This window comes from Triticum urartu, chromosome 2, assembly GCF_003073215.2.
Source record: "Triticum urartu cultivar G1812 chromosome 2, Tu2.1, whole genome shotgun sequence".
Taxonomy (NCBI): domain Eukaryota; kingdom Viridiplantae; phylum Streptophyta; class Magnoliopsida; order Poales; family Poaceae; genus Triticum; species Triticum urartu.
The window spans coordinates 565,296,761-565,314,387 of record NC_053023.1 but is presented as its reverse complement, the minus strand read 5'-3'; the positions used below and the strand labels follow the sequence as shown (position 1 = coordinate 565,314,387).

At 43.8% G+C, this 17,627-nt stretch overlaps 3 protein-coding genes and 1 long non-coding RNA gene across 4 annotated transcripts; 1 reads left to right on the top strand and 3 right to left on the bottom strand.

Annotated features, from left to right (window-relative positions):
• Positions 1-4,825: 4,825 nt before the first annotated feature.
• Positions 4,826-7,551, bottom strand: LOC125538803. Its single transcript, XR_007296518.1, has 5 exons — positions 7,414-7,551; positions 6,417-6,573; positions 6,218-6,279; positions 5,927-6,102; positions 4,826-5,569 (listed from the first exon to the last, which is right to left on the bottom strand). It is a non-coding gene; the product is annotated as an uncharacterized LOC125538803 (long non-coding RNA).
• A 335-nt stretch (positions 7,552-7,886) lies between these two features.
• On the top strand, positions 7,887-9,854 carry LOC125538802 (protein FLOWERING LOCUS T-like). Its single transcript, XM_048702089.1, has 4 exons — positions 7,887-8,084; positions 9,041-9,102; positions 9,219-9,259; positions 9,625-9,854. Exons 1-4 carry the CDS (start codon positions 7,893-7,895, stop codon positions 9,852-9,854), a joined length of 525 nt encoding a protein of 174 aa, XP_048558046.1. The 5' UTR covers positions 7,887-7,892.
• A 1,031-nt stretch (positions 9,855-10,885) lies between these two features.
• Positions 10,886-12,720, bottom strand: LOC125538801 (pentatricopeptide repeat-containing protein At4g38010-like). The gene has a single exon (XM_048702088.1). The coding sequence runs from the start codon at positions 12,650-12,652 to the stop codon at positions 10,886-10,888; it is 1,767 nt and encodes a 588-aa protein (XP_048558045.1). The 5' UTR covers positions 12,653-12,720.
• Positions 12,721-14,041: 1,321 nt separating this feature from the next.
• On the bottom strand, positions 14,042-17,565 carry LOC125538800 (protein FAR1-RELATED SEQUENCE 7-like). Its single transcript, XM_048702087.1, has 4 exons — positions 17,170-17,565; positions 16,942-17,072; positions 16,003-16,821; positions 14,042-15,895 (listed from the first exon to the last, which is right to left on the bottom strand). Exons 2-4 carry the CDS (start codon positions 17,056-17,058, stop codon positions 14,162-14,164), a joined length of 2,670 nt encoding a protein of 889 aa, XP_048558044.1. The 5' UTR covers positions 17,059-17,072; positions 17,170-17,565; the 3' UTR covers positions 14,042-14,161.
• Between the last annotated feature and the right edge of the window lie 62 nt (positions 17,566-17,627).

The window sequence follows — 17,627 nt, the reverse complement described above, 5'->3', positions numbered from 1 at the left end:
CACATGTTGAAGCAGAGCATAATGTACATGTAAATGAAGAAGAAGAGCATCCTATTCCTATACAGGTGATTTACCCAGACAGTCCAGATGATGTCAGCAACTATGTCTTTGCAAAGAGGAATTGCTCTGTTGCCAATGATGAAGATGCAAATATGGAAGAGGCGGAGACTGTTGACCTGAGGCAGAACAACCACAAACTGAAGCAGCACAACCAGGACCTGAGGCAGAACAACCACAAATGGCAGAAGAAGTAGAGCAAGAAGTTGTGACCACCAGAACAAGAAGGCAGTTCAATTCTTCATATGCAATGACAGAAGCAGATACAGATGTTGACAATGATTCAGATTTTGATCCTGGTGCTATAGTAGATAGTGATTATGACATAAATGATGGTGATGATGATCTATATGCAGGCAATGTTGACATGGATGAACCTGAAGACAAACAAGTGAGAGGGAAACAGTTAGGTAAAGATAGTGCAAAAGAAAAGGATTCAGAGAAAGGAAAACACAAAGCTGCAGATAAAGGAAAAGAGAAGCAAGAGGATGAACTATATGAGTCTAAAGGTGATGATTTGTGGCCACTAGATGAAGATGATGAAGAATTGTACATGAAGTTCAAGGCTTTTAGGGAAGAGGATTTACACTATCCTAAATTCCATGTTGGCCAAGTTTTCCAAATAGTTGAGCTACTGAGGATAGCCATAAAAGAGTATTGCTACAAGAATAGAGTTGATGTTAAGTTGCTTGTGAATGATAGAAAAAGATTGAAGGCAAAATGTGATGATGATTGCACTTGGTATATGTGGGCCTCTTATGATAGTAGAACCAAGTGCTTTATGGTGAAGAAGTATGTCAGTGAAAACACATGCACAAAGAAGTGGAAGATCAAGGCTTTCACTGCTCCATTCATTGCCCAAAAGTATTTGGAGAGCTTCAGAACTGACCAGGATATGAATTTGAGAAACTTCTCTAGGGTTGTGCATAAGGAGTAGCACATGACCCCAACAAGGACCAAATTGCAGAGGGACAGGAGGCTGGCTATGAAAATCATACATGGTGATGAGAAAGGGCAATACAAATTTCTATGGGACTATGGCAATGAGATTAGAAGGACTAACCCAGGCAGCTCTTTCTTTGTGGCACTTGATGACGAAGCAAGGTTCAACAAGGCCTATATGTGTCTGGATGCCTGCAAGAGAGGGTTCCTTCAGGGGTGTAGGTCTATCATCTTTCTAGATGGGTGCCATAGGCAATGTATAGAGGACAGTTGCTCAATGTTGTTGGAATAGATCCAATAATTGTATTTTCCCAATTGCAATAGTTGTTGTTGAAGTGGAGGACAAACCCGACTGATGTTGGTTCTTGGAGAGATTGAAAAATGATCTGGAAATCATCAACACTGCCCCATGGTTAATTGTGAGTGACAAACAGAAGGTACAATATTTTGACATTACTTTGCAATGACACCTTGCCTCTCTATGACTTTTTGTTTGATTGCTTTTGTTTAACCTTTACAGGGACTAATCAATATTGTGGATAAGGTGTTTCCATATTCAGAACATAGGTTCTATGTGAGACACATGTGGCAGAACTTCTAGCAGCTACACAAAGGTGATGCACTAAAGAAACGGTTGTGGAAGATTGCTAGAAGCAACACAGCAACTAAGTATGAGCAATATATGAATGAGATGAAGGAGTTGAGTATGGATGCATACAAATGGTTGCATGAACTAGAGCCAAACACGTGGGTGGGAGCTTTTCAAAGTGATTTACCAAAGTGTGATATCCTACTGAATAACAACTGTGAGGTATTCAACAAGTATGGGGACTTCTTACTCATGTGAATATCTTAAGTGAATTTCTCACTCATGTGAATATCTTACTAATGTGAACTTCTTACTCCTCCATAGATATATCCTAGAGGCAAGGGAGCTTCCTATGTCATCCATGTTAGAAAGGATCAAAGGTAAATTGATGACAAGGCACTATACCAAACTACAAGAGGCTGACAAAATGACAGGGCACATCCGCCCCAAGATCAAGAAACGGGTGGAGAAGATGACAGAGTGGGCAAGTACATGCCATGTGCATGGGGCAAGAGATGGAGTGTTTCAGGTTGGAGACAGAGGAACATACTATATTGTGGACTGGCACAATAGTGAATGCAGCTGCAAGAGATGGGAGAAGAGTGCGGTCCCATGTGTGCATGCCATAGATTGTGCAAGACATGAAAGAGTTGATCCTTTACAACTAGTAAATGACTGCTACTCTGTGGAGATGTTCAAGAAAGCCTACATCAACATCATATACCCATGCAAAGACAGGACAGAGTGGGAAAAGATGAATGCCCCCCCCCCACTTGAGCCCCCACTTTATCAAAAACAAGTAGGCAGACCATGCACAAGCAGAAGGAAAGCTCTAGCAAAAGTGTTTTGCAGCAATGGTGGCAAGAAGTTGTCTAGGCAAGGTGTGATCATCCATTGCAATATTGTGGTGAGGCGGATCACAACAAGAAGGGTTGCCCACACTTGAAGGCAGAACTGCCTCCTCCAAACATGCAAGATGCCGAAAATGTGCAAGAAGCAAATCCAACTCAACAAGCAAATGCTCGGGTCTTACTTTTATTTTCTGGTTACTCAAATGTATTTCTTGCGGGAATGTAGTTGTCAAAACAAGCTAACTTCGGATATCATGATTTTGTATTAACAGGATGAGAACTCTACAGAAATTAATGCAGTTATTTAAGATCTTATGCTGGATCTCTTAATGCAGCAGGTAAGCGTCAGTACTGTCCAGTGGCATCAATATTCCTGGCATAATTGTCTTATGCATTGTTGTTTGTTTTAACTTCATGCAGAGGCCAGTTCAAAGAGTGAATGAAGCAAGGCATGTTCCAAAGTCCACATTCATCTCAGCTGCACAGGTTTTGATGAACCAATCACAACCAAGCTCTAGCACAACCACCATTCAACAAGGGGGGTTAGCTAAGAAGTTGCTAGCTATGAAGAAGTAGAGAGACAAAGAAGCGGAGGACAAGAAATAAGCTCTACTTGCAGCAAGGAGAGAAGAACGGTAGAAGATATTGCCAGGAAAAGGCATTAGCAAGCTGAGAAGAAGGCAGCAGTTGCAGCAAGGAAGAGGCAAGCAGTAGCTGAAAACAGGGAGAAAAGGAGAGAAGAAGCCGAACTAAATTAGCAGGCAACACAAGAGACAAAAAAGATAATTGCAGACACAATGAAGGCCATAGCAGCTGAGAACAAAGCAAAACGGGAAGCTAAAAAGAAGGCTGAGAGAGAAGAAACAGCTGCGAAGAAACTTGCAGAGAGGCCGGCTATTGATGCACAGAGAGAGGCTGATAGACAAGTTGTTGCTGCAAAGAAACAAGCTGAGAGGCTAGCTGCTGCAGCAGAAAGAGAAGCTGCAAGGAAGGAGGAGATGAGAAGGAAAATTGTTGCTGCTGGTAAGAGAAAGGTTCAGGAAGACCAAGTGTTGCCTAACAAGGCCAAGAGAACATCTATGTTTGATGTATTTAGGTGAACCTAGCAATGCTGGGCTGTGTTAGAATGATATGATGTCTTTTGTTCACTCAGGATGTAGTTCTATCTTCATGTAAGATTGTCAAACTTGCAATGTTGGGTTATGTAACAATTGATCCATACTGATGTCAGTATGTGAGTTTGGATCAATTGTTGATCATGAATTACCCTTCAATGACTAGAACCATTATGCAATGAGCTTCTTTCAATTAGTATCAAAATATTTTGCAATGAGTTTGTTGATCATGAATTATCCTTGAATGACTAGAACCATTATGCAATGAGCTTCTATCAACTAGTATCAAAATATTTTACATATTTCTTGGTCACCAGTGCATGGTCATCAAGCACCAATGAAATCAACAACATCAATGTTGGATGCAACACCAATTTTAGCCAGCGATATTAAATGTTAACTAGCATATGAACAACCATCAATAACATTTAGCTTAACAAGTCACATATCATTACCGGCTTCCTTACAAAGCCATTACATCATCTCCAAAAGAGTTTTACATCCTGGCCAACCATTACATACTGACCAAGCATTACATACTGACCAAAAGAGTTTTGCAATCTCCATAACAACTACATTCTTCTTAACCTAAACAAGCATTACATCCTGACCAACAAGCATTACATCCTGACCAAGCATTAGCTGCCATCATTTCTTCAGAAGGGAGATACCAAACATAACTCATGGCAGTATGACTGATCCCATCATTGCCTTCAAAACCTAAACCTAAAAGTGCATCTGCCTGCTGCTTGGCCATGGGACTGCCTGAAGGCCTCCTGTCATCTATTCCAGCTCCAATGTCTGCAAGCCTAGCCCTTTCTCCCCTTTCTCGAATGAGTTGTCCCCTCCTATCCTCTGCAACGCCAATTGCATCCACTGTTTCATTCCCATTGAGGAAATGATTGTCGACAAGATACACAATGTACTCGAACTCCTAGTGCCAGAACCCACAAGGACCCTATGTACACCAAATACACCACAAAAGAGGAAAAAATTAAGCACACCATGTACTCAAATCCAACAAAAAATACTTGTAGAACACACAAAAAGATGAAGATCTTACATTCACGCACTTGTAGAACACCCAACCCAGATTTGGCCACTTTAGGTTTTTTAAATTTTCTTTATGCCACTCCAGATTTTGGCATTTTACTTTTGCCACTCTTACCTTTTGACAGTGTATCATAATTGCACAATTGTGATACATTGTCAAAAGCTAAGAGTGGTAAAAGTGAAATATAATTAGTTTGCTTTTAACGCTAACAAGCCCATTTCGAGAAGAATACGCATTTAACTTCAATATACAAAATGAATTTGGGTGGTGACACTGTAGGCGCACAGCTCAGCCAGAGGACAGTTGCTGTCCACGTACGTACGTTTGCTTTGCCATCAAACCTCCATGCATCCTGAGCACAGACAATGATCTTCAGTACTCCTAACTAGCGTCGTTTTCTGATCCAACGAGCCAATGGCAGAAGAACAATCTCGACAAGGACTTTTGGCGATAACAAGTGTCATTTTCTGATCCAGCCAGCCAATGGCGGAGGAACAATCTTTTTTGCCGTTTTCAGCAGCTTTGGCCTCCCACGCCATCTTCTCCGGCGATTCTTGGTAGTCCATTTCCAGAATCCCGGCCGGAGGGCCGGCGTCGGCGACTTTCATTTCGGTGAGTCCCATCAGGCGGATGTCGAATGGGATGCCGCGCCACGTGAAGGGGGGTGGGCGGATGGCTCATTGTCTGCTCCATCTCCGGTCAAGATTATCATGCCAGCCATAGTTGGGTCCGTGGATGCTTCCTCCAGCCTGACGTTCGGTGCGTCCACGTAACTGGCCTCGTTGCCTTTCCTGCTCCGCCCTTTACTCAAAAGTGTCATACATATCTAACGGTTACCCAGCTTCCATCTATCCAGTACTGATCTGATCCGGCTTCCATTTGCAGATATGCTCCTTGTGCCGTGATAGCTACAGAAATCCATGTAATCCATAACCAACCAGTTGATGGACGAGAATAGCACCTGCATACAAGAGTGAACTTTTTATTATCAAATACTCCCTCCGTCCCATATTAAGTGTCGCTCAAATGGATGTATCTAGACGACCGTAGAGGCACCAACACTCCAACAGGAATTAGTGGGCGAAGAGGTTTAACCATGACATGCTTCATGGAGGTGCTATATTAAAGGCCAAATTAACAACCTACTGAGCAGTGCATGCGATTGGACAGTCAAAGAACAGAATCCTCTGTTGCACAAAGCAGAAACTACAGCGTGTTTCCCTCTGCCAATGTCTCATTTAGACAGCACTTAAGTACTCCTGCCTCGATTAATGTGAAATTAGTTAGTACTAGTAGTAGTAGTCATCATCGAAATTACCTTTCAGGCGTTACTCCAGTTCAGTTTCAGGACTAGTGTTTATTTGCTCCAGATGACATGAAAGGTATGATAAGATGATGAGCTTTCACTCTGATTTCTGGAACCCCTGCATCAATTAATGTGAGAACTTGAGAAATCACAGAGGATTCTCCAGTTCAGCTCAAGAGGCCTGCGCTCTGCAAGTGCAAGTGGGAATACGCTATCAGATTACATAGGCCTACGGCACAGATTACAGCAATAATATGGGATTCTGTGGACCCCTATTACTAGTCAATAACAAATGCAGTAGACCTTATCTCTCTTGCTTTCCGCCTTCTCTTTATCTAAAGTCCATCAGCTCCGCAGGCATATTCCTATTATGATAGAAAGATTAGGGCACTGTATTTCACAGATCACAAATTCAGAAAGTTGCAAGGGCAGTTTGGATGGTCATCTCAAAGAGAAAATGCATCTTTGCGGGTGTACATAGGAAGCTACGTTGAGATCATACCCTCAATCCTTAGAGATCATATTCTGTTAGGCAAGCTGGGCGAGACGTACGGAGTACGACGAACTTCGTCGAAAATTAGCTAGCAGCACATGCGCGATATACATCGCAATCAGTGTCTGTTGAATGAATCTTTGAATTTGGCGAGGAAGCTTGTATCCTGACAATAGTCACCGAAGAAGCTTTCAGTTTAATGGTATATAAAAATTAGTTAAGTGACAGAATGTCGCTGACGATAGCATGATATGAAGGATGGCAATATTATATAATTATAGGAGCAGGGAATGACTAATTTTCAGGACCAAAAACAAAAGAATTTATAGGTTCACCTATTGGATAGATAAGCAAAAAATGCATTTGAATTTCAGTTTCAATGACACTGTAAGTCCAGCACAGATATAGTTACTGTTCAAACTTTTATGTTGGTTTTTCGAAAAGAAAAATGGCTGTGCTGAAATTGTCATTTCAAACTCAACTGCGGGGCCTTAGTCACATTATGCCTGTTTGAGCATTTAGTCCCCTGGGCTAGATCTCGATTGAAAGACCAATGAACAATCATATCAGAGAATATATGAAAACAAAAAAATAAAGTCAATACGCCACCTCATCATCATCTAAACAACCACTCTAGTTTTTTAAGGATGAACTAGGCTTAGTTCTGTATTCTAGATGTCGGGATGCATTGAAATAAACCACACACCTGTACCACTAATTTGCTTCAAAAGCCACTACTCGATAAAAGCACTATCAAGAGACAAAATATTAAATTAGGAGACGGCAATGAACAGGTGTCGATAGAAATCCGTAGCCACTTTATATCGTTGTGGTATGATAATACTCCCAACCAATCATGGTCGAAAAACCACTTTTGCCATTCATATTAATTAGTAGATCATGGCTGCAATACCGATAAAATAAAATCATTTCTAGTATGTATGCTCTAACTTGTATACAGCAGCGAAATATAACACGGAGAAGTACTTGGTCTTTTGATGCTTACTTATCCCATTTGCCTAGAACTATTATTGAGGAAGAGGGAGGGAACTTTCTTGTTGAGCCTGAAGAACAGTTGTCAATCTGAAAGACAAGTCAAAAAGGCAATCAACTTTTCATTAGGAACGCATCATGTCTACGGTTCCAGATATAGGGAATAAGAAAGCGTGGCCATCAGATTTTATTCCATCGATGTGGAATTGCATTGGACACTCCTTCAATTAGTGTAGGCTTAGAGTGGACAGGCCTAAATATTTCCAGTGATGGCGACCAATATCATACTCTACCTTAAAGTTAGATTCCAAGGCGTCTGGAGCTCATAACTCCTGATATCATGAATGCCTTCAGCACTTTGATTGTTAGTATATATAGGGCATGCACCTGCACTCATCAGTTCACCCAAGTTCACATCTCAAACTAAGTTAGCCTGTCCAGAGCCCAACCCATTCTTACTCAACCCCTGAAGATTGTTAATCTTCACTAACCATGTCAAGGGAGGCACTTGCCATAGGACATGTTGTTGGGGACATTTTGGACCCATTTGTCAAAGCAGCATCACTTAAGGTTATGTACAACGGCAAGGAACTAACCAATGGTTCTGAGCTCAAGCCGTCACAAGTAGCAACTGAACCAAGGATTGACATTGCTGGGCGCGACATGAGGAACCTTTACACTCTGGTAAGTCCACAGCTACATCATTTCTACAATGAACAATATTAAGTTTGAGGAGGCCTATTTGGGTTGTAGCCAAAAAAAAGTGCTTAAATTGCACAGGTTTCAACATCACAAGTCAAACTCGGCTTTACTATTTGTGTCTTCTAGAAAGTAGTACGCAATCTCACATCCATAACATCAGCTTTTCAAGTCCGCGCACTTCAGTTGTTACCTGTACGTACATAACACTGAGAGCAAAGAATCTCAACGTTCCGTAATTTGTACAACCTCATCTATACGGATTGAAAAAGAACTTTGCACTTACATTTCTTTATTTCATGTGAATCCTATAGAGATACTATTCTACTTACTTTTGATAGGGTCTGCACATATACCTGCATCTTTTCATTCGGTGATGACTGCGAATCAAAAGTATGCACGTCATCGAGAAGTACAAGAATATTAATCATCATGACTAGATGCGGCAATAAATGCTTACAATTATGAATCTACACGTTTTGCTTACGTCATGAAGGTGCTCTAGTCACGATACTACCACTGAAACTTACAAAATAATAGCCTTACAGTTACTATTTAACATTGCCCTCTTTTTATAATTCAATTAAAATTTGTCTGAAAAGCATCAAGTTAATGGATATCTTTGTAGTGGATATTTTCTTAATACTGTTCTAGAAGGCAACCCGTCTAGCCCACCTAAAAACTAGGGCACCTCCCACCTAGCCCCTCCTAGCCAAAATATACCGCCTAATTGGCGATTATGCACTAGGAACAGGTCTGCCTCCTGACTAGCATCCAGTATCTTGATGGGCACAGCTTCTTAGTTACAAGGCAAAAGTACATTTCAGAAAGTGAATATCGATCTGTCTGCAGAAATATCATATTTTGCTTCCATGGTAACTAGTATGGTCTTAAGATAAGAACATTATTCTCCCTAAACTAACAACCTAACTTGATATTAGGTGATGGTGGATCCTGACTCGCCAAGTCCAAGCAACCCAACAAAAAGAGAATACCTTCACTGGTAAGACCTGGAACATCTCATAACTAGTAGAAGTTACTGAACTAAATTATTTTTCTATGTGTACAATGTAACACCTCGAAACTTAAGTGTTTCTTATGGTTATATACATGCCACAGGTTGGTGACAGACATCCCAGAATCAACGAATGCCAGTTACGGTGGGTTCTTCATGTTCTTTTTCCTTTACTAATTTGAATGTTTTAATGAGTTGAACACTTGCCTAAGATTCTAAAATAAATGTACATTGAGCTGGTTCAGAAGTACAGATGAAATTAAGATTTAGCTCATTTTATTCAAACAAAAGTACATCATCGATGATTACTTAGGGACAAAAACTCGAGATGACAACTATAGAAAGTGCTTAGGATGCAAAGTTAGGACAAAAGGCATCTAAATAGCATACCTGGTTAGTAAGCAGCACATTGTCGTGTCTTTCACATCAATTCATGGCAGAAATTTCTTCGAATTTACATACTAGAATGAACTCACTTTTTTTAACATGTTAGCACACATTTTGTTACAGGAAATGAAGTCGTCAGTTATGAAAGCCCAAAACCAACTGCAGGAATACATCGCTTTGCTTTTGTACTCTTCCGCCAATCTGTCCGGCAAACAATATATGCACCAGGATGGAGACCAAATTTCAATACAAGAGACTTCTCCGCACTTTATGCTCTTGGACCCCCTGTGGCAGCAGTGTTCTTCAATTGCCAAAGGGAGAACGGATGTGGAGGCAGGCGATACATTAGATAAATATGGAAGCATTATTACCCATCCTCTACAGGCAGGATGTTTAACTAAAATGTGAGAACATAAACAAGGTCCACATCGCAAAGCAATAGTAAATGCTGGACCGTTTCATGTATCTTAGTTAAAAATTTACATTGCCATGTATGCAAGCACTAGGGTGCTTTCAGAATGAATTTAACTACAGTCATGCAAGTACTATACAGGGTGCTTTTGGAGTGAATTTAACTTACAATCTCACCTTGAACAACAGTTTATCTTCTTCTTTAATGAGGAATATATAATTATGACATATCCAACAACTGTCTCTGTCATGTTAAAAAGCAGATGCCCTTCATCAACTAACAAGTTGAGTGAAAGATAGCAGAACAAAGAACTAATGATGTTTCATACTCCTTCAGAACACTACACCTCCTAGGCTTCAGGATAACTTCAGAGACGAATAACAGTTAACAGGCATGTTTACAAGGCTGGTATATTCTGCATCGCTCTTGGCGCAGTTATGTGCAGGGTAGAAACTCTACCAGTCTCAACTCAATCTGATGTAAAAGTTTCAGCAACTTTTTACCTCACCTTGTATAAAACGGTTACAAATTAGTCTGGGTTTGTACCAGTGCCTTTTAAGGGTCAGAGTCCATTCGTCCATCCAGGAGTTCTGATGCTGAAATTCACCATCAATCATGTTCAAGAACTGAAGAGGGGCAGAATACTCCAAGAGGCACCCAACAAATGGCCAATATTCATTGTTAATCAAGTCTGGCTAACTTTGTACTCCACTTGGCTGTTCAGATTTTTAACGCCAGAAAAGCTTCATAAGCACAAGAGCAACAAACAATGAAATATAAATGTGCAGTAGTCATTCCAAGGTTAGATCTGATCACCATTCACCCACAGAAATAGGTGTAACCAGATGATGCTAACAATGTGCAATTATTACTAAAGTTGATATCCAGTCCCTAGGACCAACTAAATCAGTAGATATTTTCTGAATGCATGAGATCAAATCTCCAACGGAAACTGAGAATCTGCCTGAAGAATTATAGCCCATCCAAATGTATTTGCCTCATTAGCATGAAAAGCGTTGCACATATCGCATCCATATCTTGATGGTTCGTCTGTCCAACTACAAATTCACTGGTCTTACCATTCACCTCAATCAAACTGGATCCTGGCTCCTTCCACAAGCCTTTTGCACTCAACAGCCCTCTCACCCTCTTTACATCAGTCCATCTATCATTCAGAGCATATAAATTTGAGAGGAGTACATAAACCCCACTCCCAGAGGACTCCAGCTCATGGACATGCCTTAGAATCTGCTGTGAGAACTCTACACGCCCATGAGCTTGGCATGCACTCAGCAGGGCTCCCCACGTGGACACAGCAGGCGTCATAGGCATGACCTTAATTAAACCATATGCTTCTTGGATGAGCCCAGCTCTGCCAAGAAGATCAACCATGCAACCGTAATGCTCTTCCCATGGCGAGAGCTTGTACGAATTTTTCATCAAATTAAACAACCCAAGGCCTTGTTGCACCAAACCTGTGTGGCAGCAAGCACCAAGGACGATTATAAAGGTGACTTCATTGGGGGGCAAGCCTGAAGCCACCATCCTGTCAAAGTACACAAGAGCTTCCCTACCATGACCATGCAATGCGAACCCATTGATCAACGCATTCCAAGATGATACATTCTTGATGGACATCTTATGGAAGATTGAAAGAGAAGTTTCCAAGCACCCGCACTTTGCGTACATATCAACCAATGATGTCCCCACATGCACGTCCCACTCGATGCCTTTACGCTCTATATATTTATGCACCCACCTCCCAGACTCCAGCGCGCCTAAGCTCGCACAAGCTGAGAGGACAGTGGAGAGAACAACCTTATCTGGCTTCACCCCTGATGTCTGCATCCCATTGAACAGCTCCAATGCCTCGCTTGGAAGCCTGCAGTGGACCAAACCACTTATCATGACCGTCCAAGATACAATGTCCCTCACCAAGAGCCTGTCGAACACCCGCCTTGCAAGATCCAACTTCTCGCACTTGACATACATATCTAGCAAAGCATTCCCAACGATGAGTTCCAGCCCCCTCTCCCTCTTAAGACACCGCCCGTGCACGGCCTTCCCAGCGTGCACAGCCCCCAGCCTCCCGCACGCGACCAGCGCGCTAGCCAACGTCCCCTCGTTGGGCGCAACGTCCATCTCGCCGAACACCGCGAGAGCCTCGGCGAACCTCCGTCCCCTGACGAACGCGGACACCAGGGCGGTCCAGGACACGACGTCCCGCCCCGCCATTTCGTCGAACACCCTCCTGGCGTCGCCGCACTCACCGCACGCGCCGTAGAGCGTGACCAGCGCGTTGCGGACGGGAAGGCGCCCCAGGAACCCGCCCCTGGCGGCGACCGCGTGCGCCTGGCGGCCCTCGCGGAGGCCGCCGCCGAGCCGCGCGCACGCCTTGAGCGCGGCCGGGAGCGTGTACCCGTCGGGCCGCCCGGCGTCGCCGCCCGCGGCGAGGACCGCGAAGGCGCGGAACGCGGCGGACGGGTCGCCGGAGAGGGTGAGGTGGGATATGAGGGCGTTGAACGGGTGCGCGCAGCGCGGGCGGGGGCGGAGGCGGAGCAGCGCGCGGACGGCGTCCGCGGGCGCGCGCGTCGCGGAGGCGAGGTGCCTGGCGAAATGCGCGAGGACGGCGGCGTCAGCGGCGAGGCCCGAGGTGAGGAGGAGGGCTTGGGCTGCGGGGAGCGAGCGCGCGGGGAGAGGGCTCGGGGCCGCGAGGATGGCGCGGAGGGTGGCCGGCATACGAGAAGACGAGAGGGAGATTTCAGGGGGTTGAGTTTTGTGATCGCGGCATGGAGTAGCCTCGTTCCGTTTAGAGAGGGCACGTCCTGCACACATGTGCATATGAACCCATTTTTTTAATAACGGAAATACTTGTCCTCAAAATGGATAGAAAGAGATCTATCTAGAACTAAAGTATATCTAAATACATCTCCTTTTATTCATTTTGATGACAAGTATTTTTGGATGGAGGGAGTACATTTTAAACACATTTTAAAATGTTAAAAAATTAAAAAAAATCACGCATACATCTTCGCAATATGTGTGTGGCACAATTTTTTGTGAGAAAAATCTATTTTTTTGCCTTAAAAAAACAAATTCCAGTGCTTCTAAATAACGTTTCACGACACATTTTTTTGCTTTTTTTGCACATGTCAAAGAAAAATTTGTTTTTCCATGAAACTTTTTGCGTGCGCATAGAATGTGAAGATGTGTGCGCGAGACTTTTTTCAAAACAAAAATTGCATTTAGGAATAAGTTTTTCAAAGTGGGTTCATATGCCCATGGATTCATCCATGCACTTCTCCGTTTCGAAACGCATTTATTTATATCGTGTCGGAATATATTTTTTTAGATCTTTGCACTTTTGTAATCGAAATATTTCTCATAAAATTACAGTAGTACCCCCTCCGTTCTTAAACGCAAGTCTTTTTAGAGATTTTAATATAGACTACATAGCAAACAAAATAAGTGAATCTACACACTAAAATACGTCCTTATACATCCATATGTACTCCTTCTGTAAACAAATATAAAAACATTTAAATAACTAAAATAGTGATCTAAACACTCTTATATTTCTTTACGGAGGGAGTAGTCTATATTGAAATATTTAAAAGACATATATTTAGGAACGGAAGGAGTACTATTGTGAATATCATGGGTTCAATTTGAACTGTTGAGTTTGTTTCTCCATTCCGTTTCCGTAAGTTTCCCTTTTAAATTCAGCCCTACCTTCTATCAAGATTAATGGAGTAACTCAAAAATACTCCATTTCCAGAGAATAAAACGAGGCCTGTATTTCATGAGGCAGCCCTAGCAAAGAATCCGCCACCCATTGTTGCTGTTTCACAACACCCTTGCGGCTTCTTTGATTCAAAGGAACTTTGTAGGATCAAAATCCTTGGGAATTTTTCTTATGTTTGTCATTTGATTCATAAGATTTGATTTTTTTAAAGGATTTATTTGTACTGCATTTCATAGGAAATATAACATCCACTTTTTCTGCTCCCGTGTTCTGAAATTTCCGCTAGAGGCCCATAGGATGGAAAAAATAAGTTCAGCAGAAACTTCAATGCGTAGGTTACTAGTTCATGACATCCGACTCAGATTGTAGGACTTCGTTGCCTGTTGATCAAAAACATTCTTATATTTTGGGATGGAGAGAGTAGCAACTACAATGCCTGCACCCAAAAATGGTACAGCCGATCAATTCTTCAACCGTAACATACATCTGCAACACAGTTCAAATTACCCAAATTTTGCACTCTTTTGCCATCTTTTCAAAACACAACTACTCGGTAGCTCATTCAGTTTTGAGCTTCTCAGCACTAGGTTAATATGGCGGCACGGGATTCCTACCGACTCAAATAGCTTGCAGGAGCAGTTGGCCGTCATGGTGATTGCGTCCCAGCGCACCTCCCTAACTTTGTCGGAGTCGTCACCACCGATGGCCACAGTTTTCACCCCCTCGGTTTGTGCCATGTCTTCGACAACGCAATGGTCTCTAGCAGCGACAATCTCTTCTTGGAATCTCTCAAACACCTCATGTGTGAACACTACACTTCCATGCTTCTCCAATCCCCATGGTGTTATCAGTTGAGGCGTCGTATGGGCGCTCGTGTGATCTGCATTCGATTCCTCTTGACGCTGGCACTCTAAGGCTGCTTCAAACCTAAGCCAAAACTCAACCAAAGAGAGCTTCTGGTTGATGAAACAGTTGAAAAATGACTTTGCGCTCTTTGACCATGCAGTGCTTCTGAGAATGCCTGACAGATGGATATCCGTCGAGTAGGCCAGAATCCATCTTTCACGGGCGGAATACCTTTCAGCCAGCCACTGATTGCCCTGCAACCCAAAGTCGGAAATTATAGACTCCCATTTTGACTCAAACTCGAACACAGTTTCTGACCCCAAAACACATTCGTTCATCCTTGTCTGAAATAGAGGGTTGTTTCTAAGAGATGGTTCAACCTTCTCGGGCATTCTTTCCAACATCTCCAACATGCACAACCTATGGGTGGTGGCTGGTAGAACATTACTGATCGCAGCCTTCATCCTATCATTTTCCCTAGTTACAATAGTTTTAGGAGAGACCCCTCCCATTGCCCTTAGGAAGGTCTGAAACAGCCAGGCATACGACTCAATCTTCTCATCAGCTAGGAATGCAGCACCGAAAAACACACTTTGCAGATGATGATTGGTCCCAGTAAATGGTGCAAAAATCATGCCGTGTTGATTCAGTGTGTTTGTACAATCAAAAGTTAACATATCACTGAAATAAATGTAGTTTTTCCTGCTTGTGGCATCAGCCCAAAATACATGCACCAACATACCCTGGTCATCCACATCACAGTCAAAGAAAAATGCTGAATCCTCTTGCTGCTTTCTACATAGCTGGGCCACAAATATCTGAGCATCTTCATTCTTAATTTTACTACAAAGATCATGATGGTATTTCTGCAAGTCTCTCTTTGTGCAACCCACATTGTCAGACCTCCCCTCACTGACATGATCAGGCTTGTTTGCCTGGGAGGTGCCTGTGCTTGCTTTGCAATGCGTGGATACTGTTGGCTTCACCTTGTCACTCAATTGACGATTCGATCTAATCAAGTGACACTTATCAGGCGGCACAAATCCATGATTATGGTGCTCGATCCATGATGTAATTTTATACTTGTTATCAGTGCACCGCTTCACAATAATACGAGCATCACACCCACATCTGGTTACCTTTCGTACCTTTCTCTTCCTAGAGGGATCATCAACGCCCATACATTTCTCGGACCTGAAACCTTCCCTTGAGCACATGAAGCGCTTCCACTGCACCACCTCGTTATTCAGCAACTTACGCTGCCCAACACGTACTGAAAACCCACAGTGATGTGCATATGACTTGTAAAACTCCTCCACAGAACCAATGTCTTCAAATACCATCCCTACTGATGGCTTCAATGCCTCGTCACATTCAGGCGCGAGTGAAGACTGCAACATCAGAAAGCCACTACGGGTAAGTACCATGATGCATAACCTAGTAGTGTCAAAAGGAGAACATCAGGCAAGCCATTGTACTCACAGAGAGAGATACGTACGCTTAGTTTATTCTTTGCCTTCTCGCTAACTCTTCGCATTGATTTAGTCACTCTATCAGGTAAAACAAGTCCATGATTGTGGTGCTCGATCAATGATGATACTTTATATGTGTTACCACTGCACCACTTCACAACAATATGGGCATTACATCCACATCTAGTCACCTTCACATTTCGCTTCTTTCTCTCACTAGAGGGGTCTTTACCTCTGTCGGACCTGAAGCCTTCCCTTGAGCACATGAAGCGCTTGAATTGCACTACCTCCTTATTCAGCAACTTATGCTGCCCGACACGCACCTTAAACCCGCAATGACGTGCATATGATTTGTAGAACTCCTCCGCAGAGCTGAGGCCTTCAAATGCCATCCCTAGGGACGGCCTCAACGCCTCATCGCACTCGGGTATAACCTTTTCCTTCTCGCTAGCTCCACGGTTCGATCTAATCAAATGAAGCTTATCAGGTGGCACAAAGCCATGATTGTGTTGCTCAATCATCGAGTGAATCTTGTAGGTGTTACCGCTGCAGCGCTTGACGTAGATATGCGCATCGCAGCCACATCTGGTGACCTCCCTCTTGCGCTTCTTATTCGCGGCTTTAACATTCCTTTTAACCTTCTCCGACCTGAACCCTTGGCTCGAGCACATGTAGCGCTTGCTCTCAACCACATTGTCCACCACCTTCTGCTGCCCGACACGAACCCCGAAACCAACGCGGTGTGCGAACGCCTTGTAGAACGCTTCCACGGCCTCCAGACCTTCAAATGTCATCCCCAAAGCAGGCTTCCATTCCTCAGCACTCTCGGATGTTGAAGTCGAACACTGCAACATATGAAAGAGAAAACTCAATACAACTACAATGCACAACCGCTAACTCAGATAGAAAAAGGCATTCCTGAAGAAAATAGAAAAGGGCAGGAATTGCCTCATGCTAATACTCACAGGCTGAGGCATGCTTGTAGCATCTCTCTCCGGTGTACCAAGACGGCCCTCATCCAACGGCAGCGGGGAGTTTATCCCAGCGAACGGCTGAGCCTGGACGATGGTTACGGATTCCATCGCTGGGTCGTCGCCTTAAAAAATTCCCAATGTCAGCGAGCCAGGTTCCAACAAGCAAGCAAGAGTGAACATGTATGTCCGGTGTACAGCAACACCAGCTGATGCGAGTACCTGAATCGGCAGAAAATGCGCGAATTGTAGGATCCAAGGCCCCCGTATGCCGTAGCCCTTGCGGAGATCCGAGGAGACGGCAGGAAACGCGGAAGGCGAGCTTCTCCTCTTCTAGGGTTGGGCGGCGATTGGAGCAGGACGGTCCGTCCGAGCGCCGGCGACGGCGGCGCGGAATGGAGGTCGATGGCGCGGGCCCAGGCCGTGCGGCGCGCGGGCGCGAGAGAGGCGGTGGCGACCACGGGGCGTGGGCGTGGCACGGCGGGGAGGGCCTCCTTCTAGGGCGCGGGTGACGCCGGCGCCGGGGGGCGGGTGCGAGTTTCGCATCCGGGGCCGTGGTTTTTTTTTTTCCTGAAGGAATAGGCAAGCCGGTTACCCTCAAGAGAAAAAAGGAATAGGCAAGCCCGGGCAAAAACAGGTGCTCCAATGGATAGTAGTAGACGTAAATTTTGTAGGGATAG